Source organism: Ictidomys tridecemlineatus, chromosome 2, assembly GCF_052094955.1.
Source record: "Ictidomys tridecemlineatus isolate mIctTri1 chromosome 2, mIctTri1.hap1, whole genome shotgun sequence".
Classification (NCBI taxonomy): domain Eukaryota; kingdom Metazoa; phylum Chordata; class Mammalia; order Rodentia; family Sciuridae; genus Ictidomys; species Ictidomys tridecemlineatus.
In genome coordinates, this window is record NC_135478.1 from 201695364 (window position 1) to 201721267 (window position 25904).

At 35.1% G+C, this 25904-nt stretch overlaps 2 protein-coding genes across 11 annotated transcripts in view; one reads left to right on the top strand and one right to left on the bottom strand.

Annotated features, from left to right (window-relative positions):
• Positions 1-4456, bottom strand: part of Rbm48 (RNA binding motif protein 48) — an 8543-nt gene extending 4087 nt beyond the window's left edge. Inside the window, exons 1-3 of one of the 4 annotated variants that reach the window (XM_005340540.4) lie at positions 4278-4456; positions 3456-3646; positions 1698-1843 (exon numbers count right to left, since the gene is read on the bottom strand). In XM_005340540.4, the coding sequence (XP_005340597.3) occupies positions 1698-1843; positions 3456-3646; positions 4278-4406 (466 nt within the window). In that variant the 5' untranslated portion in view covers positions 4407-4456. Of the gene's footprint in view, positions 1-1697; positions 1844-3448; positions 3647-4277 lie in introns of those variants that run through there. The other 3 variants (XM_040291496.2, XM_040291497.2, XM_040291498.2) reach the window with 3 other exon arrangements.
• Positions 4457-4627: 171 nt separating this feature from the next.
• Pex1 (peroxisomal biogenesis factor 1) overlaps positions 4628-25904 on the top strand; it is a 48314-nt gene continuing 27037 nt past the window's right edge. For 2 of the 7 annotated variants that reach the window (XR_013435304.1, XM_078040418.1), the window contains exons 1-10: positions 4632-4897; positions 11040-11183; positions 14556-14639; positions 15353-15467; positions 15565-16334; positions 18883-19002; positions 22597-22720; positions 22948-23069; positions 23878-23960; positions 25079-25211. Coding sequence is in view for 6 of the 7 variants with exons in the window: in XM_078040418.1 (XP_077896544.1) it covers positions 4769-4897; positions 11040-11183; positions 14556-14639; positions 15353-15467; positions 15565-16334; positions 18883-19002; positions 22597-22720; positions 22948-23069; positions 23878-23960; positions 25079-25211 (1824 nt within the window). In the remaining variant the exon portion in view is untranslated. The other 5 variants (XM_078040419.1, XM_013365304.4, XM_005340541.5 and 2 more) reach the window with 5 other exon arrangements.

Consider the following 25904-nt stretch of genomic DNA (forward strand, 5'->3'; position numbering starts at 1 on the left):
TTTTAAAAACAAACTTAAAAATGTTAATAGATTCTTTTCCAAAATGTCTTATATTTGTATCATTAAAAAGCCTTTTTTAAGAAGCAAAAAGGTATAAAGTGTCAAGCTTCATATTTTCTTTGCTTCCGAATATGCTTAGTTTTCTAGTTACCATATGTATTCACTATTCTTCCTTATTTATCAGAATGTCTTACTTTTCCTCCTCCCATCTACCCTTCTTTCTCTCCCCACTCAAAAGGTAACTTCTAATACCTATTTCTTTCTTTGCATTTTCTTCTTAGCTGTAGATCTTAGAGTTCTTCCATGTTACCACATAGAAAGTTTCTTTTTATTAACAACTTCAGAATATTCTACTACATAGACATTATTGTGCTGCTTAGTTTTTGTTTGTCAGTATTAAAGCAAATGATATGCTAGGCCCACTTTTAGGGCCTATATAAGTCTCCTGCCCACTCTACCCTCCACACCTCCAAAGTGCAATGTGAGAAGTGTGGTAAAGATGAAATTGACAATTGTTGACATTAATACTCATGAGGTACATTATCTCACATCTCTTTACCTTTGAAGATTTTAAATTTTCCATAAAAAAAGCTTTTTAAAAAGAGAGACCAATTATGCAAATGTACCATGTAGAATCCTACAAATGAAAGGGCTTAACTCAAGTGTTTAGGGCCAAATAAGTCATAAAAACACTATATCGGGCTGGGGTTGTGGCTCAGAGATAGAGCGTTTGCCTACCATGCGTGAGGCACTGGGTTCGATCCTCAGCATCACATAAAAATAAAGATATTGTGTTCACCTATAACTAAAAAATAAATACTAAAAACAAAACAAAACAAAAAAACTCCACTATATCACTCTGCCACTCAGATGGAGCCAAATTCAGCATAATTCTGAAGTCAGGGGCAGGGCTAAAAAGTCTTAAAAGGAAGCTGGGAGGAAAGAATGAAGACAAAGTTAGGCTACTAACACTAATACTGTAATGTATAAAGCAATTTAGAAGTGAGCTCTAGAGAATCCAAAGACGGGTCTTAATTGCTCTTTTGTCCCTATTTTATCTCTAGAGAGAAAAACCAGTCAAACTTTCTGAGCTTTACTTTCCTTACCTATAAAAATGAGAACAAAGGTCTTTCTCTTTACACTAATATTCTGTAATTTCTTTTTCCATACACATAACTTCTCCTGTGTATAATCCACAAGTTAAGGGTCATTTTTATATCTAAAATTGACCAAGAATTCTTAACAGTTCCCTAGCCCCATCTCTTTTTATGTTTTTGATCCTAAGATAGGGCCTCACTAAATTGCTTAGGACCTTGCTAAGTTGCCACGGCTGGTTTTGAACTTCTCGATCCTCCTGCCTCAGCCTTTTGAGTCACTAGGATTACAGGCACGTGCCACCACATCCAGCTCCTCTAAGGTTTTAAACGTGTTGCCTGGCTCACTTTTCCATCTCTTCCTCTTCCCTTATGGGTAGTGTTAGCTTTCAAAATGCAACCACTTCTTATATACTTGTAGGAAATCTGCTGTGAACAAACATCTCTCCCTTTCTAGTCCAGATTATGCACAGTGCTGCAGAGAACACTGATTTATAGTTAATAAATATGATCCTTTACTTATCCTAGACTGGGAACTCAATGTTGGCATACTTAGCAAAGTGCCTAACACATAGGAAGTGTTTAATAACAGGCTTTTCATACCTTTATTTTTAGTAGTTCTTGCTATGTAAGCTTTTCTCTCTTCTAATTTTTTTCTGGTTTCTTCAACTGTCTCAAATTCTGGAGCATAGCACACGTGAAGCAATCCACCAAAGAAACTCTGTTCATCCATTTTTCTCTTGGCTATCCTAAACAGAAATACATAACATGGCTAATTAATCTGGATTAACATAGGATGAATGCTTAACTAATATAAAATACATCAATCTAAGGAGCAAAGTCTACCTTTTGCTAAGTGTACATGTGTGTATATCCTATTGATTGGGAATTAAAATGGTCTATTTGTAGATGGTTCCAACCCTACTGATCTAGGATGCACTCTAAAGTCTTCCTTTCTCTCTTTCAATGGTATTAAAAGGTTTTGATCCTCAGCACCACATAAAAATAAAGGTATTATGTCCATCTACATAAAACATTAAGTTAAAATACTGCAATTGTAAAACTTGATAAATGAGAAAGTCGTGAATACTTAACAACTAATCAAATGAAAACAAAGGAGAATGGAATTCATTAAATAGATACTCATTGAACATCTATGGCTGGCCAAGCATTATAGTAATTATTTAAGTACTTCTGTAACTAGAAATAATGATAAGTGTTATATTGAGATTTAACCCCATATTAGGCAATGTCATAGGTATCTCACTTCAGTTAACATCTCACAGCAACCAAAGTGAAGAACTGGTTATATAACTTGGCCACATTCATATACTAATTTCTGGAGCTGGATTCAAATCCAGATGTCTCATTCCAGAACCTACTATACTAGGTTGTGATGTGAGAGATACAAAAACTTCAGAAAACATGCTTCCCTAACTCCACAGAATCAACAAGTTAATTTTTGAAAAGTGAGATTACATATAAGAGCAGCTTAAGAATGACATATAACCACAAAATTAAGTGCTTTTGGGGTCAACTATGAGGTTTACTGGTAGCCCAGAAAAGGAATATAAATGGCGGGCTGGGGCTATAGCTCAGTGGTAGAACACTTGCCTCACATGTGTGAAGTGCTGGGTTCAATCCTCAGCATCACATAAAAACAAAAATATTTTTTTAAAAAAGAAATATAAATGGCAACAGCCAAGGAAGGATGGATCTTTGATCAGATTAAATACATAAGATATTGCCTACTTCAGCTCAATGGAACAGGTTTTTGTTTCATAGAAATCTCCAAAAGATGGAATTAATTCACAGAGGGCCATAACAATAACTGTAACAAGTAAGGTTTACTGCATTCTGAGCAGAAAGGCACTACTCCAAGTAAAAGGACTTGAATTATCCTCATACAAGCTCAATAAGTGGTCTTTTGACTATATGGATTTTAAGAAGAGGAAAAAATGGGCTTACTAGGATTAAATAACTTATACAAAGTAACAAGATAGTGAGCAGTATGACTGGAAAACTTACCAAATTCAGTTTTTAATCTATCATATCACAGGATTGAAAGTTGTTGAGCATGGGAATGAGGGGATGTAAATAGTATTTTGATAAGATTAACCTTTACAAAGATGTCAGGAAGGGATGGGGATGTGGCTCAGTGGTTGAACACCTGCTGAGTATAAGTACAGCCCTAGGTTAGACTCCATCCCTGGGGGTAATGGAGGGGAATTACTGCAGAAAAGATGAGAATGTTGCCATGTTAAATTTTGGGGTAACTCAAGTATTAACTATAAAAACCTGGGACAAAAATGATAGTAACAAGGTCAAAGGTTATAAGATGCTGCTTAACTTACACTTTACCTTGCACTTTGTAAATTCATAAATTTAATAAGGTAAACTTCTGTAAAATCTTCTGCTGGATATTCATCTAGAGCATTATATTCTTCAATTGCTCCATATAGAGCAAATCGCTCAACTAATTCCTTCATTGCTCCCACTGCAGGAACTCCTTGTATTAATAAGTACCGAGATTCCAAATTGATTGTATACACCTAAAATAAATAGAGTTATGAAGTGTATTTCACAAATAAGACTAAGATAATCTCCCCTTAAAAAAAAAAACAGAATTTGAAAAGAAACACTTTGGTCAGTCCTTATCTTCAAAAAGCATACAAAATTAATTTTAAAATTTGCCATTCTCTCTGCATAAAAAATACACACTTCACATGTGAAGGTATCTAACTAAAGCACATAACAGACTGCTCTGAGTCGACATGTTTATAATATTTTTATCTGTGCATAATTATGCTTAATAGTAGGTTTCACTGTGACATATTCGTACATGCATATGATTTAAGTCATCATTTCTGTAAGTTCTCTCAGTAGAAGTTACTGGGACTAGTCAATAAAACGAATAGTCATTGAGTGTTTAACAAGCACTCACGTAAACACGGAAGATACAAGAACTAAAACAAATCCCTCTTCTGGAGAACTGACGTCCTAAAGTTAACCAAATGGGTGGAAATCATCTTTGGTCTCCAAGCCAGAGTTTCTCATTCTCCTTCCAATGAGAGATGGATCTGACAGCAGCCTTTTATACCTTTATTTAAGTAGGCTGGCTGCGTGGAGCGCGTGCTCACATAAAGCTACCCAAGATAGCGAATGAAAGCGAAATCATTTTACCTTAACAGCGCGAGGCCGTCTACCCTCCCGATATTTGGCCCGCGTGTCGCAGACCACCCTCTGGACGTGGTGGTCGAATAAACTCCCAAGCTTCCCATCACTCGACGCCATCTTGCCTGCTTTGGTCATTGCGGTGAGGACAACATCCGTCTTAGGGCGCTCCTGTTTATCCAATAAGAGAGCGGGATGAGTCGAAGCAGGGCCAGGATTGGCTGGAGAATCGACATCGTCGGCCATCGTTTCCTGAAAACGAGAATTTGGTGAACGAGGTGCCGCCCCCAAGCGGCTCGGCGGAGAAGTTCAGAGAGTAACAGAAGCTTGATGGTCCTGCCCGCTTCAGGCGCGCGGGTGAGACTCACCGCGGGAGAGGAAGTGAAGCCGTAGGGGGCGGAGCCGATCGATCTTCTCGGGCTCCAACGCCCTCGGCCTGCCCGGGGTAGGGGTCAGACGCCACGCCAGGGTGGGCAGTCCTGGCGTAGGGGTTTGGGAAAATGTGGGGCAGCGATCGTCTAACTGGCGCTGGTGCAGCAGGGGTGGCTGTGACGGTGGCCTTCACCAACGCTCGTGACTGCTTTCTCCATTTACCGCGGCGTCTCGTGGCTCAGCTGCATCTGCTGCAGGTAACGCGCCGACCTCGGGACACCAGAACGGTAACCTGGGATCGGACGTGGCCGAGGCCTTCCCGGAACGCGGCGGCCGCTGAGTTCTTTTCTCTCAGCCGGGTCCCGGCGGTCTCCTGGACGTTGCCGAATCGCGCTAGGCCGGAGTGACGGCACAGGGCAGGTCCGGGCAGTCTCTGCTGCCCCGAGGTTAACTTAGTCCATAGCTTACACCTTGGTTAAAGTAGGCTTTGAAACATTCTAGTATTCTAAAAACCCTCTCCATCCAGGAACATTCCTTACTCCAGATGGGAAAAGCTCTTGAGAACTTGTATGTTTTTATTATTTTAAAGTGCCCACACTCGCCGGCGATTGCCAAGTCCCCGCACTGCCACAGTTCGGGCCTCTAGGGGCAGACTTGGTGTGTAGAGCGCGTGTAGGTTAACTAGGACTGAGTGCCGCGTCTCCCACGAGCAGGGGAGGGTCATAGAATAATAACTCTTCCCTGCATTGGCAACCCCGAACCGGGCCGAGTGGTGCCAGGAATGTGCAGTGGAATTATGCCCATACCTGCATCATGTACGTAGTTAGGTTTACTTGGACTTATGTGGTCAGGACGTGGTGGTTGTGGTATTTCACATTTCTAACCACTAGTGGAGACACACATCCTTCCCCCGTGCGCCCCCCCCCCCAGCATCCAGAAGTATCTTATACATGCTAGGCAAAGCTCTGCCGCTCAGCTACATTCCCAGCCCAGCATGCAGATTTCATAATTAAAAATTGGTACACACAGTCTCAATGAATTTGAGTTTGCTCAGTAGCAAAAGGATGCAATATTTGAAATATTTGTCCGGCCCCCACTACTGGCGAATCTGTGCAAGACATGTTGCTGTTTCTTCTTGACCTATAAGAGTTTGCAATATTTAAAAGTTTGCAATAAAGATCCCACTTTTTTTTTTTTAAAGAGAGAGAGAGAGAGAGAGAGAGAGAGAGTGTGTGTGTGTGTGTGAGTGAGTGAGTGAGAGAGAGAGAGAGAGAATTTTTTTAATATTTATTTTTTAGTTTTCGGCAGACACAACATCTTTGTTTGTATGTGGTGCTGAGGATCGAACCTGGGCCGCACGCATGCCAGGCGAGCACGCTACTGCTTGAGCCACATCCCCAGCCCCAAGATCCCACTTTTCATCTTAAGCCACTTTCCTGTAACTGTTTTTCCAGATATTTTTGTCCATCTTTCCATCCTTTCATCTTATTATTACTTATTTTTGCCACTAAGTAGGCAGGTTTTTTTTTGTTGTTTGTTTGTTTTACACTGACAGGCTTCTCCATGGCTCCAAGGAGGCAATCACCAGTTTCCGGGTAGAACTTGGCTTAGTGCTCTGTCAACTTTGTACGAGATTTTCAGTGTGTTTTCAGATCCAAACCTAATTAGTTCATAGAAATAAACTGTTCTCCTAAAGAGTTTATACGAAATCTTTTTACAGTAACTCTGATTTGTTCCTTAGATGTAGTTGTTACATTACATTACATTCATCACTGTTTAAAAGGTTTTAGTGATCTTGATCTTTGTTTTAAATTCTGAGTCAAGAAGTATTCATAAATATTAATTAATGGGCATCTTTTTAAATTTAAATATCTCCAGCCCTAGAATAAATTGCTGTTTCTTCTTGACTTATATCAGTAGAATAACCAACCCCCAATTATTGAAGTAATGCTTATGTTTTGTGAACATTTTTAACAACAAAATAAAGTTACTCATAATCCTAGAACCTAGAGATAACCAATACTAACACTTTGAATCTAGGTTTCTTTGTAATCTTTATTTTTTAAAAAATGAGGTCCTAGAGCTGGGGACTCAGTTGATAAGGTGCCTGCCTCACATTGCACAAGGCCCTGGGTTCAAAATCCCATGCATAAATAAATAAATAAATAAACCCCCAGCACCAATAGATAGATAGATAGATAGATAAAAATCCATCCATCCATCCATCCATCCATCCATCCATACATACATACATACATACATTCATACATTAATACATACATTCATACGGTCCTATATACATAGACACATTTTGTGTCCTACTATTCTCACATGGTGTTCTTATCTGTATTTTATTTGTTAATAGTTTTTTTTTGTACCAGTGATTGAATCGTGGGCCTTAACCATTGAGTTACATCCCCAGACTTTTAAATTTTTTATTTTGAGGCAGGGTTTCACCAAGCTGCCTAGGGCTTAAATTGTTTAGGCTGGCCTTGAATTTGAGATCCTTCTCAGCTAACATTACAGGCATGCACCACCACACTCTGCAAGTATTTGTAATTAAAAAAAAATCTCAGGTCACTTGGATGCATGGAGGAGTTGAGACCCACTGATGTAGAATCATAGAATGTTGATAGAAAAAGGACCTTAGGTATGTAGATCATTTCCCTACTTGTACACATCAACTGGAACTGTTAGGCCAGTACCATTTTCATCCATTTAATTTTCCCTCTTGTCTACAGCTCACTCTATCATCCATACTAGCCTTCTTACTGTTTTTCTCTAACGGATCTCATTCACACTTCTGTTCATTTATTTGTGCCATTCTTCCCCAAGACAGTTTTCCCCTGGCATACATGCGGCCCGGGTTCGATCCTCAGCACCACGTACAAACAAAGATGTTGTGTCCGCCGAAAACTAAAAAAAAAAATAAAATAAATATTTTAAAAATTCAAACAACAACAACAACAATGTAATCCTGCTCTCTTCAGGAAGCTTTCTGATTCTATTGCCTGCATTTGTCTTCTTTTGGAAACTTCAGGATTGTTTATGTGATACATCTAATTAATTATACTCTATTCTATTTCAAGTATTATTGCCAAATTGATGAGGACTGCATACTCAAGTAGATATTTACATTTTAGGCTGGCTAAATTTTTGTTCTAGGGAGATGACCTGTACATTGTAAGATGTTGGGGGATTTTGTTTGTTTGGTTAAGGTTTTGTTGTTGTTGTTGTTTGTTTGTTTTTGGTACCAGGGATTGAACCCAGAGGTGCTTAACCACTGAGCTACATCCCCAAACCTTTTCATTTTGAGACAGGATCTCGATAAGTTGCTTAGAGCCTCATTAAGTCACTGAGGCAGGCTTTGAACTTGGGATCCTCCTTTCTCAGATTCCCAAATTGCTGGGATTACACAGGTGTACCACTGTGCCCAGCAATTTTTTCTATGTAATAAAATTGATTTTTCCTTTTTCTAGTGAGCTGATAGGTTTTGGAGAGGATTTTTTTGTTTGTTTTTTGACATTTCAGGGCACATTTCATATTTTTTTACTTAATGTCTCTGGTTTTAAAAGTTTCTTCATATTAAATAGAATTGATCTGGATTGTTTGTCTCTGGCCTGAAACCCCAAAGAGACATCTGGGGCTTTTTCACCTTTACTCTTGTAACCTCAGCTCACACACTTACAACTGAAATGTAACTGAGGACTTTTGATCCCAAATTCAGGGCTGTTTCTACTTTATCAAACATTACTCAGTTGAAAGGTTTTTTTAGCTGGAGTTAAGTGCCATTCTTTGAAAATTGTTAGAATAATGTTACAGCTAAGTGGTGTGTAACAACCTCCAGGTATACACAATTTTAATAACATGGCTAAAGTACATTATATTGCCTCAAAAGGTCCTTTGAAATTTGTCCTATTTAAAGAAATATAAGGTAGTAAAATTTAGTGTATGTGAATAAATTTGATAATTAGTATTTTAACTTTAAGGAATTTATTTTGATAAAAATGAATTTAATAATACTGAAGATTCCTAAGATGATAAGTCTTGATGGCTATTAACCAAGTGTTTACTTTTTATTAAAAATGATATATGTGGATCTGGGCTATAGTTCAGTGGCAGAGCACTTGCCTAGCATGTGTGAGGCACTGGGTTTGATCCTTAGCATCACATAAAAATAAACAAATAAAGGCATTCAGTCCATCTTCAACTCCCCAAAAAAATTTTTTTAATGATATCTGTATGATAATGCTCATGATGCAATGTTAGGTGCAGGGAAAGTATATTAAATTTTGCTTATAATGCAGAACTGTGCAAAAAATTAACTTGCACATAGAAAAAATCTAGTAAGAAATAGACATTGTTTACATGGTTATCTTTTTCTGAGGGAAATATCAATAATTTCCTATTTTCTTTCCATGTTCATATGTTTTCCTATAATGAGCATAAGTCTTTAATCATAAAAAACATCGTTTTTAGTTCTTGGCCACAAACTGACATTTTATATAGTTGCTTTTTGTTTTTGTAATGGTTTTGAGGTGGAACCCAAGGCCTCATATTTTCTAGGCAGGTGGCCTACCTCTGAGCTATACCATCCCTTTTTAAAAAATTAATTTATTTGTTCTCTTTAGATACTCATGACAGTAGAGTGTATTTGACACATACATACATGGAGTATAACTTATTATAATTAGGATCCCATTCTAAACTGTTGTTTATGGTGTGGAGTTTCACTGGTCATGTATTCATATATGAACATAGGACCCATCCTTTTTTATTTTATTTTGAGCCCTGTTGTCATTCTCTTACCTTGGCCTTCTGAGTAGTTGGAATTACAGACGTGTACCATCATGCTCAGCTTAATTTCTATTTTAATGAGAATAAGTTTTGTATTTTGCTCTTTTCACATATATTTCCATAGTTCTGTGAAATTTAAAAGCTATTTAAGAAGCTGCATAACATAACATTTCTGGAAGGGCATATAAGAAGTTATTAACTGATTATCTCTGGGAAGAGGGACCTTCCCTCATGTTTATTCTTTTGTATTTTACGTTATGTATTTATTACTGATCAGTCAACCTATAAGAGATTGTATATTCCATCTAATTGGTGTTTTATAATTCTGAATTATATTGTTAACATTTTTAAAGATCATATGTGTTTAGAATAATTACCCTTATATGGAGTTGATCCATTCCAAGACCTTCATTCTATGAAGCCAAGGATGGTACTAAACCATGTATTTACCATTTTTTCCTATAAATGTATACACAAATTTAATGCGTTTTCTATCATAAATAAGCACTTACCATGCACTGAGGTGTGATTTGGGTGTGATAGCAAAACTAATAAGTTTCTATTTCCTTCTTCACAGTTTCATAGGTAGGTTTGTTTTTCCTGTAGATCTTAGCGATTTCTGCACATGGAGTTTTTCTTTCCTTATTGAGTTATGAATTTTCACCTTTTCACTTAAAGGAAACCCTTGAGTTCTCTCTGGCATAAATATCTGAATTGCCAGCATTATTACTCCTGTGCTTTGGGACCATTGTTAATAAAATATAAGTTACTTAAACTCAGCAGTGTAATACCAAGACATTCATTGTGACAACTATTAAGTGAATAATAGGCAAGTAGCATATACATCATGAATATACTGGGCAAAGGAATGATTCACTTCCCACACAAAACAGAACCAGACAGTAACTTCATCCTACTATTAGAACAGTGTACAATTGAAAACTTCTGAATTGTGTATTTCTGGAATTTTCCATTTAATATTTTTGGGTCACAGTTGACTATGTGTAACAGAAACTGGAAATCAGAACTGCAGTTACATGGGGACTAGTGTACTTGTTGACTCATATTTTACTGAAGGTAGTAGACTTTAGGTTATTTAATAGTTTTTCTATTGATACTCATTTAAGACAGTGCCAAGTTTTCACTATTGTAGAAAATAGTGCAGATATCCTCTGATGTGGTTTGTTTTTTCTTCTTAGTAACTTGAATACTCAAGTAGTTATATATGGCTCAAAGGCTATGTAAGTTCATTTGTCTACCTATGCCATTTTGGGGTTTTTCTGGGAATTGAACCCAGAGCCACATACCATACCACTGAGCTGTATACCCCACCCATATTGCCATTTTGAATTCTGAAATGGTTGGATCAGTTTATAATGCTGTCATAGGAATATAGGGATATTGGTTTCATCAATAGTGTCACTGGTGTTGGGTGTTAGAAACGGTTATAGCTTTTTAAATGCTATGATAAATGTGGATAACCAAAGTATCAATTTCTAGAGAGATTTTGTTTGGTGTGTGACTTGCAATAATAATTTATATTAATTTGGAAAAACATTAAACTTTTAAAATTGTTTTCTCTCCCTTTCCTTATACAAATAGAATCAAGCAATAGAAGTAGCCTGGGGTCATCAGCCTACATTCTTGAGCTGGGTAGAAGGCAGGCATTTTAATGATCAAGGTGAAAATGTGGCTGAAATAAATAGACAAGTTGGTCAGAAACTTGGACTCTCAAATGGGGAACAGGTAAGCACAAAATGATGACAGTGGCTTTCTTCTAATAATATAACAGTGGAAATAGAATTAAAAGTTCAGATTTTTTTTTTAAAGGAAGTGAGATGACACCTAGATGACTTACATGCTAATTTGTAACCCATCTAGGATATTCAAATACATTGTACTTTGTCTTTAAGTCATTATCTTCAGGTTAAATGTGTTTCCTACTCAACTTTTATTTTATTTATTCATTTTCCAGGTTTCCAAATTTTGTTTTTATGAAATAATTTTTCCTTTATGAATGACTAGGTTTTACTATTATCAAATTTCACTTCCTTTGTTTTCACACATATTTTCTAACCTTTTATGGTCTTACTATTTTGTCTTGCCTATGAGTTTAATGTGCTTAAATTGTAAGCCACAAAGCTTAAGCTCTCGGGTCTATTTTCATGCGATGCTGAGGATTGAACCCAGTGCCTTATATATTCTAGGTGAGCTTTCTACCACTGAACCTTAACCCCAGTCCCCAATTCATTCTTTTTAACTATAGGAGTAATATATATTATAAATATTTTACAATTGAAAGTAAGAAATAATTTTTCCCTTTATCTAACCCCAGCCTAACAACAAACATTTATTATTTTTTGGAATCCCACTACACTATTAGGATCTAAAGAATGAGGTCATTCTTATTTTCTGCAGTTTTTACTTTACAAAATATATCACATAGGGCCTGGGGTTGTAGCTCAGTGGTAGAGCACTTTCCTAGCATGTGAGAGGCACTGGGTTCTATCCTTAGCACCACATAATAAATAAATAAATAAATAAATAAATGTAGTTTGTTCATCTACAACTAATAAAATATTTTAAAATGTGTAAGTATATATATTATATAAATATATATTATTATATAAATGTATATATATCTCACACAACTTTCCATGAGCAGTCATCCCTCAGTATCTGAAGTAGATTCTTTTTTGCAGGACCTCAGTGGATACTGCAGTATGCAGATACTTGAGTATCTTATATAGAATCATGTCATATCTACATGTATCCTATTTATATCCTGCTGTGTGCTTAAAGTCATGTCTAGATTACTGGTTATACCTAATACAATATGAATGCTATGTAAAGAGTTGTATTGTTCAGAGAATAATGACAAGAAAGGATATATTGTTCAGTACAGGCATAGTTTTTTTTTTTTTTTCTCCCTAAATGTTATCCATAGTTGGTTAAATCTGCAGTTGTGGAACCTACAGATACAGAAGGCCAATTGTATTATAAGTAATATGGATCAAATCTTCCTATGTATATATGATTCTCTGTGGTGGTAATACTACTAAGCCAATGTTTCCCAAATAATCATTGATAGGAGCTGGATGTGGTGGTGCATACCTGTAATCCCAGTGTCTCAGGAGGCTGAGGCAGGAGGATTTTCAGTTCAAAGCCAACATCAGCAAAAAGTGAGGTGTTAAGCAAGTCATTGAGACCCAGTCTCTAATAAAAAATACAAAATAGGCTGGGGATGCCCCTGAGTTCAATTGCCGGTATTAAAAACAAAAACAAAAAAACAGAATCATTGATAGGAGCAGAAAGAGGTCTGGCTAGCCCAGGGGTCCTTGGCTTCTTGTTGGTCAGGAGTTGCTTTGTGCTTCTTCAGAATCCTGTACATACAGGTTGGGTGTCCCTTATGCTTGGGCCAGATATATTTTATATTTTGCAGATTTTCAGATTTTGGAATAATTTCATAGACTTTTTACTTTTTACCCCTTGGAGCATCCCTATTCCAAAAGTCTGAAATCTGAAATGCTCCAAAATTTGAAGCTTCTCTTCAAATTTTTAAGATTTTTGGACTAGGGTATTCAGTTTATAGATGTGATAATGAAAGATTTAAAATGTGAATTATAATGTGTAATGGAGTGTACATTTAAAATTGTGATAGATGGGACTAAATTGCTTTTTATTACAAATTTCCCACAACATTACATGATGGTGCCACATCCTTTTAATGTTTTCTGAACATAGACTAATTTTATTTATGCATGATTTCATAATGAGAATAGGTCACTAGACTTCAGCTGAACCTAAATTTTTGTGAGAATCTTAATGTTTTGGCTCTAAAAGACCTGAGAAATCACTAACTGTAGTACCTCGTTGTACAAACTTAGGAAAATGGAATATTTTGCTCAGGATTACATAGCAGGATTCAGTTTAACTTGATTTAAGTACATTGCACTTTTCCTATGGGAAACATCAGTTTCCTAGTGCTGATTTAGATGTCTTAATTAGTACTTCAAACAGTGCTACTTGCTTTTAATTCCCATTTGCTTCTAAGTGACATTTGCCTGATTTTCTACAGATCCTCCTTTGTAGCACTGTCACTGAGACACTGTCTTCTAAAGTGTGGAAATAAGAAAGTAAACTTGCTAGACCAGAGTCTTTAGCTTTTTGATAGGCAGAAGCTGCTTTGTGTTTCTTCCAGAATCATCCCCTTCAATGGAATGTAAGAGAAGTATGAGGCTAAATTGACTAAGGGAGTATAGGATGAAGTACCTAGGGAAATTCTGTTCCAGTTCACAAAAGCAGAGAGGAAGAGCTGTTTATCTAGAATGTTTAATACTCAATGGCTTTGGATTTTATTCCCTTAATCCCCAGAAATGCCCATAGAAGGGGGAAAAAAGTAAGATGGTAGATTCTAGCTTATTGAGACATATTAGCATTTCATATATTCATAGACTTGAATGATGAGGTATTTGTCTTATTTTACTTCCAGCTATGAAGGATTATGCTTCTTTTTTTTTTTTTAAAAGAGAGAGTGAGAGAGGAGAGAGAGAGAGAATTTTTAATATTTATTTTTTAGTTCTCGGCGGACACAACATCTTTGTTGGTATGTGGTGCTGAGGATGGAACCCGGGCCGCACGCATGCCAGGCGAGCGCGCTACCGCTTGAGCCACATCCCCAGCCCAGGATTATGCTTCTTAATAATTGTCTCTGATCTCTATTTCAGTGTTTTTCATTTTTCTAGAAACAGCATGGCTTAAAGTGAGTTATAAAACCAACAATAGCAAAACTTATAGAAATAAGAGTATTATATTAGCTTAAGACATGATTTGACAGCATTCTTTTTTTTCCTTTTTTAACGTATGTTTTTCTTTTAATTATTCTTATTTTTAAAAAGTATTTTGTGTTTGTATGTATTTTCCTTTATTCTATAATTAGTTGTGAAACAACTGAGTACATCAAGGCCTAACTAAAAATAAGTACTTAGTAAATATTTGTCACATGAATGATTATAGATAAACACACACACGCCCCTTACCTAAAGAAAGAACTTATTTTCTAGGAATACAGGAAAGTTTTTTTAAAGTAGCTTTAAATTTTTTATTTATTTTTTCCAGGTGTTTCTCAAGCCATGTTCTCATGTGGTGTCTTGTCAACAAGTAGAGGTGGAACCCCTTTCAGCAGATGATTGGGAGATACTGGTAAAGAAAAAATAAGGGACTGGAGATATAGCTCAGTGGTAGAGAGCTTGCCGAGTATGTGGGAGGCTCTGAGTTCAATCATCAGTACCAGGGAAAAAAGGTATTTACAGCTGGGCAGAGTGGCACATGCCTGTAACCCCAGTGACTTTGGAGGCTGCAGCAGGAAGATCACAAGTTGGAGGCCAGCCTCAGCAACTTAGTAAGACCCTGTCTTAAAAAATAAAAGGGCTGGGGATGTGGTTCAATAGTAGATTATCCCTGGTTCAATCTTCTGTACCACAAGAAAGAAAGAAAGGAAGGAATGGAAATATCTCATTTTAAGGCTAAACTACTCGAAATATCAGTGTCTTTAGGATTTCTCTGAGCCTCATTCTGAGTGGATGTGGTTATAAGAATGAATTGATAACAGATATTTAAGAGAAGGACTATAGATTAAAAATTATACTGTATTCATGATTTATACTCAATGAGTAGATTTTTAATTGCTCTTCCCACATTAAAAAAAGAAAGAAAGAAAAATGGGTAACTGTGAGATGATGGATATGTTAATTTGCTTCACTGTAGTATGTTCTTGTTATCTATATGTATAATATCATGTTATATAGATATACTCAAGGTTTATTAAAATGAAAAAGAATGAATTGAGATTTCCTTACTAGACATGGAATGGACAAAATGTAAAGTGAATTAATTATCTTTTGTCTTGGTTCCAGGAGCTTCATGCTGCTTCCCTGGAACAGCATCTTCTAGATCAGATTCGGATAGTTTTTCCAAAAGCTATTTTTCCTGTTTGGGTGGATCAACAAACTTACATATTTATCCAGATTGGTAGGTGCTGTTATAGTATTTGCCATTGTACTCTAAACGTAGCACTGAGTCCAAAGCAGAAATGAATATCCACTAATGAGCTCTGTTTTCTACATAGTTGCACTAATGCCACCTGCCACTTATGGAAGGCTGGAAACTAACACCAAACTCCTTATTCAGCCCAAAACACGCCAAGCCAAAGAGAATACATTTTCAAAAGCAGATGACATAAGTGGAAAATTTTATTTTTATGGAGGAGATGGACAAAAAGGAATAACAGAAGAATTTCAAACCAAGCAACTTCAGTCAAATACTTTGGGAGTCATTGGGACTAATGAGACAGACTCAGAGGTTTCAGTTGATTCATCATCAATACCAAGCTTATGGACTATGATAGGTAACATTTTTTCTTTTGGATCTGAGAAGAAACAAGAAACATCCTGGGGCGCAACTGAAATTAGTGCATTCAAAAATATGCAGTCAAAGGTTGTTCCACTAGACAATATATTCAGAGTATGCAAATCTCAGCCTCCCAGTATACATAGGACGTCAGCAACTTCTGTGTTTCACAAACACTGTGCCATTCATGTATTTCCATGGGACCAAGAATATTTTGATATGGAGCCCAGCTTTACTGTGACCTATGGAAAACTAGTTAAACTACTTTCTCCAAAGCAACAACAAAGTAAAACAAAACAGAATATCCTGTCACCTGAAAAAGAGAAACAGATGTCAGAGCTACTGGATCAAAAACAGATTAGCACAGATCATGGTCAAGAAGCTGATAAGACTTGTGTGCTAAAGGTAGTCTGGAATGGACTGGAGGAATTGAAGAATACCATAAGATACACCAAAAATGTAGAATTTCTCCATCTTGGGAAAGTCTGGGTTAGTATGAATTTTATAGTTTAGGGAATAACTTAAGATGCTTAAACTTCCCCTAATTTTGAATTAGAATAATATTTTATACATAAATTAAAAACCAATAAGGAATACAGTATCTAAAATTACTGAGGTAACAGATTTCTGCTTGCACTAAAAGTTCTTATTTGGGTAAAGATTGTACATTTCCCAGACAAGTAGACTTGGATAGGTATAGTCCCAGAAAGGTCAAAATTATTTGCCTGGGGTTGCATAGCTTGTAAGGGAAAGAACTAGGATTCAAGTCCAGACAGATTGACTCTTAGGTTCATGCTCAACATGGAGTGCCCTACAAAGCCTTACATCTTTAATACATGCAGAGGATTTGTTCCAAGTTCTTGAAAGCCAAAAAAGGACTTTTTATATATTGTGAAGATGCCTAGTGTAGGGAGAGAACCAGGACATGAGACAGACTTGCTGCCCAGGATGGTACCTAGCTTGGGACATCCCAAAGCTGCTTACCCTGCTGGATATTTCCTCTTTGACTTATGTAAAGCAGAGAGAGGAAATTTATGTGACATGAGTCACCAGTCTCATTTTTTTGAATCACTGAGGCTTCATAGTGATTAGATGGAGGAAACTGTTAGCAAGGGGAAGAAAAATCAAGGGGGATAGTTGTCGTCTTTGTAGATTTCTTTTACTCTCATGGTTTTACCTGTTTTTTAAGTTACCTTATGCAAGTAACTTAAAAGTTTTTAATCTGTTGGTTTTAATTTATTTGACCCCAAACTGTTATTTCTGTTAGCTTTAAACCATTGGTGTACAAGATCCCACTGCATCTTCAAACTCACATTCTCTGACGCTGAAGTTGTGATTTAGTTGTTTTTGCCATTAGATAGGAATCTCCTTTTAGTTCCTTGAAATCATGGTGAAAAGAGGGTGAAGAAATACCAATGGCAAATATCTGGGGACCACATAAGAAAGCAATAAGGAGTCTGTACTTCCTGCTCATCATGAAGAAGAATGATGGGCAAAGAATGAGAAGTGATAGTAATTGCTATTAGGTATTCAAACAGGCTTTACTTGAGAGGTCAAAATTGATAACTTGGAAATACAACTAACACATTAGTGTTGATTTGAGCCATTATACTCTGTGCAGTGTTTTGTTTTTAAAAACAGGAAACTTAGTTAAATTTGTTTTTCTAAAATTAATTAATTTTTTGGGCTGAGGATATGGCTTAAGCAGTAGCGCTCTTGCCTGGCATGCATGTGGCCCAGGTTCGATCCTCAGCACCACATACAAACAAAAGATGTTGTGTCTGCCGAAAACTAAAAAATAAATGTTAAAATTCTCTCTCTCTCTCTCTCTCTCTCTCTCAAAAAAAAATAAAAAATAAAATTAATTAATTTTTAACTGATACATAAAATTGTATATATTAGTGAGGTTACCATGTAATGTTTTCATATATGTATACACTGTGTAATGTTTAAAATGTATTAGTCGTTAAGTGATAATATGCACCTTGAGTTTTTATGCTTTTGTCTATCATTAATATGTCCGTACTTGCTATTTTAGAAATTTACACATTTAGTAAAGTGAGATTAAAGTCTTTATGCTTTCAGTGCTTACTGGTTTTAGGGAGATGAGAAAAAAAATTTAATATCTTTATTGAGATAAAATTTAAAGTGTACAGTTCACTTGTTTTAGTATAACAGCTGTGCAACCATCATCTCAATCTAATTTTAGAATATTTCATCAATGGGAATGAGAAATTTTACTCTTTGCCTTTTAGATTAAGTTTCTGTCTGAATTTAATTATATGACAGATTGTAATTACCTTTGTCCACTTCATCTTTTTTATTGTTTCTTAGCTTTCACAGATAAAGACTGCTCAAAGATTGCCAGTAACATTTAATTTGAATATAGTTGTATCATGGTCTAAAATATTTTTATTGTGGATAAAGTCAGATACGTTCATTTAAAGCTCTTAACTCTGAAGATTATATCAACAACAACAAAGAAAATTGGGTTAAGTTAAAATGTGTATGTTATAATAATACCTGCACTTCCATCTGATTGTATTATTGCTATTGTTGGAATGTTTGTGTTTCCCTGAAATACATATGTTGAAATCTATGGCCCAGCTGATAGTATTAGGAGGTGAAACCTTTGTGTAGTGATTAGACCATGAGGATGAGGCCCTTGTGAATAGGATTGGTGCTCTTATAGAAGAGACCATGGGAGCTTATTCACCCCTTCTACCATGTGGAGCATAGCAAGAAGGGTATTCTCACATGAAGGACTATGAAGAGAACCCTCACCAGACACCAGATCTACCTGTACCTTGATCTTAGACTTCCCAGCCTCCAGAATTGTGAGAAATGAATTTCTGTTATTTATAAGCCATACAGTTTACGGTATTTGTTACAGAAGCTCAAATTAAGATGGCTGTTTGTCATGATAGCTTCTATAAGTCACCTGAATTCATAGACACTAATATCAGTATTTATGCTATGAGATTTGTTTTATTAAGCTTTGAACATAATTGTATTTTTGTTTGTTTTTAAATTTCAGATTCCTGATGACTTGAGAAAGAGACTAAATATAGAAATGCATGCAGTAGTCAAAATAACTCCAGTGGAAATTACCCCTAAAATTCCAAGATCTCTAAAATTACAACCTAGAGAAAACTTAGTGAGTTCAAATATATATGTTATATCAAAATATTTATTTATGTGAGTTATGAAGTTTCTTGTTAAGTAATGTGTGCTTCTTTTTGCTAGAAGGACAAGTATTCTTTTTTATTATGTTAAAAAATGTGTAATATTAAACATGCCATTTTTAACCATTTTTTAAGTGCACAATTCAGTGGCATTAACTATGTTCATAATATTGTGCTACCACAAATAGAAACTTTGCATTCTTTAAGCAAGGACTCCTCAACCCCTACCCCACCCATTCCCTGGTAACCTCTAATCTGTGTTATAGCTCTATGAATTTGCTTATTCTGGATATTGCATATGAGTGGAATCATATAATATTTGTTATGTGTATCTGACTTATTTTACTTATAGTCTTTTTCAAAGTCTTGCCATATTATGGCAGGTGTTTATACATGTATATATAAACACACATGTGTGTTGATATACATTCATTATTTATATACACATACATACATACACATACAAATGTTTGTGTGTGTGTGTGTGTGTGTGTGTGTGTGTGTGTGAGAAAAACTTTTTTAACCGGGTTGGGGATGTGGCTCAAGTGGTAGTACACTCGCCTGAAATGTGTGCGGCCCGGGTTCGATCCTCAGCACTACATATAAAACAAAGATGTTGTTAAAAATTCTCTCTCTCTCTCTTAAAAAAAAAAAGTAACCTTTTTTAACCATTCATCTGTTGATAGACACTTGGGTTATTTCTACATTTTACAGGTTATTTTGCCTTTTAAAAGATTAATATTTTTGGGCTTGGGGTCATGGCTCAGTGGTAGAACACTAGCCTGGCACACGGGGGCACTGGGTTGGATCCTCAGCACCACATAAAAATAAATAAATAAAATAAAGTTATTTCGTAGTATCCAGCTACAACTAAACATATATATATATAAAATTTTTTTTAAAGATTGTTATTTTTGCCAGGCATGGTGGCACATGGCTGTAATACCAGCTACTCAGGAAACTGGGACAGGATGATGCCAACTTGCGCAACTTAGAATCTGTTAGAATCTGTCTCCAAAAAAAGGCTGGAATGTGGCTCAGTGGTAGAGCCACTTGCTTAGCAAGTTTGAGGCCCTGGGTCAGTCTCCAGTATTACCAAAAAAAAGAAAAAAAAAAAGATTTTTGCCACATCTATGTAAGTTTTAAAATTTCTGTCATTTTAATATTTGTATTACAGCCTAAAAGAGGGTTATCCTGTTTTACTTTTCTAATCAGTTAATTCTTTGGAAACTGATATGGTTAGGAAATGAAATATTAAACTTAATTTTGAAACCTTTTAAATAATGTCATATGTACCAGTTTGGGTTACTAGTCCTCAAATTACTATTAATATAGGAAAACTATTATTACATTATATGTTTAAGAAATTTCAAACATGATTTAAACTTTTTCTAGTAATTGAGATGGCACTTTGATTTCTCAGGATTGTGATAGTTGTTATGCTGTGGAAGAACCAATTTAACAACTTTCTAGTTGATGAAACACCAGATAAGCTAATTTATATTATCTGACTAGAGAAGAGGAAAACACATAAAATAAATATTATTTTCTTAGCAGTATGTAATTGACCATTTAACCCATTGACTATAGCACGCACAGGGTTTTATTTTAACTTTTTGGTTAATGATCTTGGTATTTTTCAAATACTAGATCCCATATGTTAAAAAAAGAAAGAAAGAAAAAAGAAATAGGGGCTGGGGTTGTAGATCAATGGTAGAGTGCTTGCCTAGCATGTGTGAGGAACTGGGTTCAATTCTCAGCACTGAATATAAATAAATAAAATAAAGGTCCATCGACAACTAAAAAAAATTTTTTTTAAAATAGTTATTGATCATTAGACTTTTTTTTGTCTTAGTAATGGGGTATTATTACAAAATTCCTTCCTTATTCTTAATTGCATATTTTAGTGGAAGCTTTGATCTTTGGCAGGTCTCTCTGGGTTATGATTATGTCATTTGGAATATGAAGTTATTCTGAAGGAACTATGGGTTGCTTTAATTAAATTTTTAATTTCAGATAGTTCTCAATTTAATTTATGACTTTGTTTAGGTATTTAATAACATTGTCCAATAATATCCAAAGAAGTAACTATTTTTGTGATTGATTTGTGCAGTACTGGGGATTGAACACAGAGGTGCTCTATCATTGAGTTGCATCCTCAGCCCTTTTTTAAATTTTTTATTTTGAGTCAGAGTCTCACTAAATTGCCAGGGTTGGCCTCAAACTTTTGATTCTCCTGCCTCAACCTCCTGAATTGCTGGAATTATAGATGTGTGCCACTGTGTCCAGCTATTACTATCATTTTTTAAAAATACATATATATTTTTGGTTTATATGGACACAATACCTTTATTTTATTTTTATGTGGTGCTGAGGATCAAATACAGTGCCTCACACGTGCCAGGCAAGCACTCTACCACTGAGTTACTGGGGTTCCAGGCCTGTGATCATGTTCTTAACTAAACTTCATCAGCAGATCTAAGCTTGACTATGTATGAAATGGATCAGAAATAGTTTGAGAAATGGTAAAATAGAGGTCTGTTTTCCTAGGCAAATATTAATATCTTTTCTAGAAGAATTTTTATTAATTCTGATGTTTAATTTGGAATAGATTTAAAAGCTTAATTTAAACTTAAAAATAAGTCATGTTTTTCTTAGAATTTCTTTCTACCTTTGAATGATTTATTAATACTCCAGTTTTTTAGTATATCTGGGCTGTGGGCAGCTTAAAAAAGAAAATAAATAATGACTTAAGCATAGAAGGGCTTTCTCTTTCTCTTGTACACGGGAGGTTGAAGGACTTCCTTGGTGATTAAACCATGCCATTGACAATCTAGACTCCATTGGTCTTTCTCTTCTCCATCCTCAGCTTTGACTCTTCTCCTCTTAGATGTAAAAAGTTTGCCATCAGGGGCTGGGATTGTTTGTGCCTCAGTGGTAGAGTGTTCGACTAGCATGGGCGGGACCCGGGTTCCATCCTCAGCACCACATAACAGTAAAGGCATTGTGTTGTGTCCATCTACACCTAAAAAATAAATATTAAAAAAAAAAAGTTTGCCATGCTATTGTCTGAACAGCATTGGCATAAGACATAAGGTCTGCATTCCACTAAGCAAAAAATAAAAAGGCAAAAACCTCTTAACTTTGATTAGGAAAAAAAGCCCTTTCTGATAGCTAATTGCACACCATTGACCAGAGTGAAGTCACAAATCCAGCTCTAAGCTGAAAATGGAGGATTTTGCTTTCCTGTCTTAATAGGAGAGGGAGGCAAGGGAAAATAGGATTAGAATGCTATGGGGTTATTAAGCAAGTCAAATTATGTTTTTTGTTTCTCTGGATGTGGAAAAAGGAGTGTTTTCAATTTTGCCACTTAACACAATGTTCCTTCATGCTGCCCTGTACTCAGCATACTAACTATAATGACAAATCTCAAATCTATGTTTGTAAAATATGAACATCCTGTATTGGTTTTGTTTATTTAAGGTTTGCATTTTATGAGGAAGATGTTAAAATAAGGGTGTTAATATTAGGATGATTAATTACTATTCTTCCCTTTTCTTTGGTAGCCTAAAGATATAAGTGAAGAAGATGTAAAAGCTGTGTTCTATTCATGGCTACAGCAGTCTGCTACCACCTTGCTTCCTCTGATAATATCAGAGGAAGAATTTATTAAGCTGGAAATGAAAGATGGTAGGTAAATTTGCTTTTTGGACATTCTTTTTCTACTGAGGTAGTCATATAGAATTTTTAATTATTTTTCCAACTTGAGTCACATGTGACCAGTGAAACAATTATGATATTAAACAGATTTTTATGTGTTAAAGATTTGATTTAAATATTGTTGATATTTAAAATCGTAAAGTAATTCATCTCAATTTCAGTACCAACTCCCAATTTATTACTTCTTTTATCAATAGGGTTGAAAGAGTTCTCTCTGAGTATAATTCATTGTTGGGGAAAAGAAAGAGAAAAAGAAAAAGAAAAAGAAAAAAATATTTTTCTGTTGAGTACTAATCTGCTACAGAAGACCACAATACAAGTAATTATATACTGTTGAATATTTCATAAAGCAATATTTGTAATATGTAATTTATTGATAATAAAGTATGAATTTCCTTGCAATCTAAATTGTATTTGAAACCCAAATGATAAGATTAAGGAATAACTTGATTTAAAATATTTTGTATAATTGCTATAAGTTATTGATATAAATTATTGACTTTTACTAAATTTCAAAATCAATGTGTCAGCACAGTTAAGTTTCAGGAATAGAGTTGATTGTGTTAATTGGCAAGTGAATCATGATTTAAAATTCTCCTGTTCATATTTTTACATGCAATTTTGTTGTATTATTTTGACAGTTCTAATTTATAACTCTTCACAATTAATATGAGATCAATTTTCTTCCAGAAGTATTTTAAGAGCAGGCACTTTAGAATGTGTTTTAGATAGAATATTTGCTCTTCTGATAGAATTGAAGTTGTGCTAGTTGTTTAGAATTTCAGTGGTTTATAACTAGACTTTTTTGATTTTGAAATATAATTCAGAGAAGATACAAATGTAACAATTGTGAAAAGAATAAATGCTGCACAAATCAAAATTGCAGGTAAAGACATTTGTAAAATGTTAAGGCAATAATATTCTTTCTGCTCATTAACCATAAATATTTATCTTCCGTGGGTGAGAAAAGTGTTATTATAAGCATGTTTTAGTTAATGATATTGCATGCACAATTTATCTATTCTCTCTGGTGTAACAGAATCAGCAGTTCAGTTTTCTGGGACCCAAGAAAACAGGCAAAAGACATAACTTTGAAATGTAAAACTAATTTTTCCTTGCTACTATAGGTCCTTCTAGATCCTATGATAAAAGAAGAAAACAGTGAGGAAATTGACTTTATTCTTCCTTTTTTAAAGCTGAACTCTTTGGGGTAAGAAGTTATGGCCAAACTAGCATGTTTGGAGACATGTTTTGATATTATCTCTGGCAGGGTTTCTTTGTGTAAACACTAATGCCAGCAAATGACCTTATTTATATGTTAGTAGATATTTTTTCCAGGATTGTCTCTGTCTTCACAGATAGAGATTTCCCATGTCTTCTTAGGTAGAAGTTTGAAGCTTTTTAAAAATTTTACTTCAAGAATTGGTTTTTGAAAAAAAAATTGATTTGTGAGAAGCAACTAGATATCATATGGATCATATGTGCTTAAATAAAACAATAATTCTTACAGCAAATAAATGCATTTTGAAAGTTAAATCTAAAAACATTAGTTGAATGTTTTAAAATATTTCAAATTAAGTTATTCCTTCACTGTCTTATTATAATAATTGGGATTATTTGTGTTTTCTCAATTTTTCAGACAAAAAAACCCTCCTCTTAATTTATTTCTTACATAATATGTGAAAATCTCATATAAATATTACCCCTTAGAATTCTTTAGAAGCTTTTAGTAGATGATATAGTGATGTAGTTTTCTATATAGTTTGTAAATGTTTTAGTAAAAGAATTAAACCATAAAGTAAAAATGTTTAAGTACAATATAGTATGCATTATTATAAAGAAAAATATCTTCAGATTCTAAGTGTTTACATTTCGATCATTATAAGTGAAATTGTCATAGAAGTCAAGAAGTAAGTTCATGTTTATATAATCTACAAGTTGAAACAGGATTTCAGAGTTGTTGTATAAGAGGAAATAAGTCTTCAGTTATCTTAAGCACTTCAGAAGCACCCACTTACTACATTGATTACCAAATTAAAAATTTTTTAAGGGTTAGAGAATGTTTATGTATGCCAAGACAGATCCTTTAATCCTATTAGGGCAATACTGTTTGTTACTGCACATTTTAAAGTAATAAAACTAATTTTAAAAGCTGTGAATCAGATGTAGCATTATAATCAGTATACCTTCTCTTAAGTAAATGAGAATTTCTAAGATTTTATTTAGTCTTTTAAAATTCATTAATGACACCAGGAAGGGAAGTTTTAACATTTTTTTATTGATAGATTTTATCTTGCTTCAGTCTTATCACTTAACAATATTTTGCAGAGGAGTGAATTCCTTAGGCATATCCTCCATGGAGCACATCACTCATAGCTTACTGGGACGCCCATTTTCTCGGCAGTTGATGTCCCTTGTTGCAGGACTTAGGAATGGAGCCCTTTTACTCACTGGAGGAAAGGTATATCGGTAAAATGTGCTCTTTTTCACTATAACTTCTGATTACTCTCTCTTTATTCATTGAACATCTGTTATACAGGGTAAAAAAATTCATTAACATTTTTGTATACCTGTTATTAGGTAATGATGATGAATAAGAGTGATGTTCTCCTTACCCTTTTTTTAGTCAATTGATATGATTATACGAATTTTCCTTTTTCGACTATTGATTTGATTTCTTTCTTTCTTTCTTTCTTTTTTTTTTTTGATGGTGGTGCTGGGGATTCAATGCAGGGCCTTGTGCATGCAAGGCAAGAACTCTACCAATTGAGCTATCCTCAGCCCCAACCTGATTGATTTTTTTAATGTTGTACCAGCCTTGCATGCCTATAAGTCTCACCTGATTGTGGTATATCATTATGCATTGCTGAGTTCTACTTGCTGGGGTTCTGTTGAGTTTTGGGGGCAGGTTTTTGGTTTTTATTTGTTTTGATTTGGTACTGGGGATTGAACCCAAGGGCACTTTATCACTGAGCTACTTCCTAACCCCTTTTAATTTTTTATTTGAAGACAGCATATTGCTACATTGCTGAGGCTGGCCTCTAACTTGTGATCCTATTGCCTCAACCTCCCAGATCCCTGGGATTATACTCAGGTGCCACTGTGCTTGGCTCTATTGAGATTTTTTTTTTTTTTTGCATCTAAGTTTATAAGA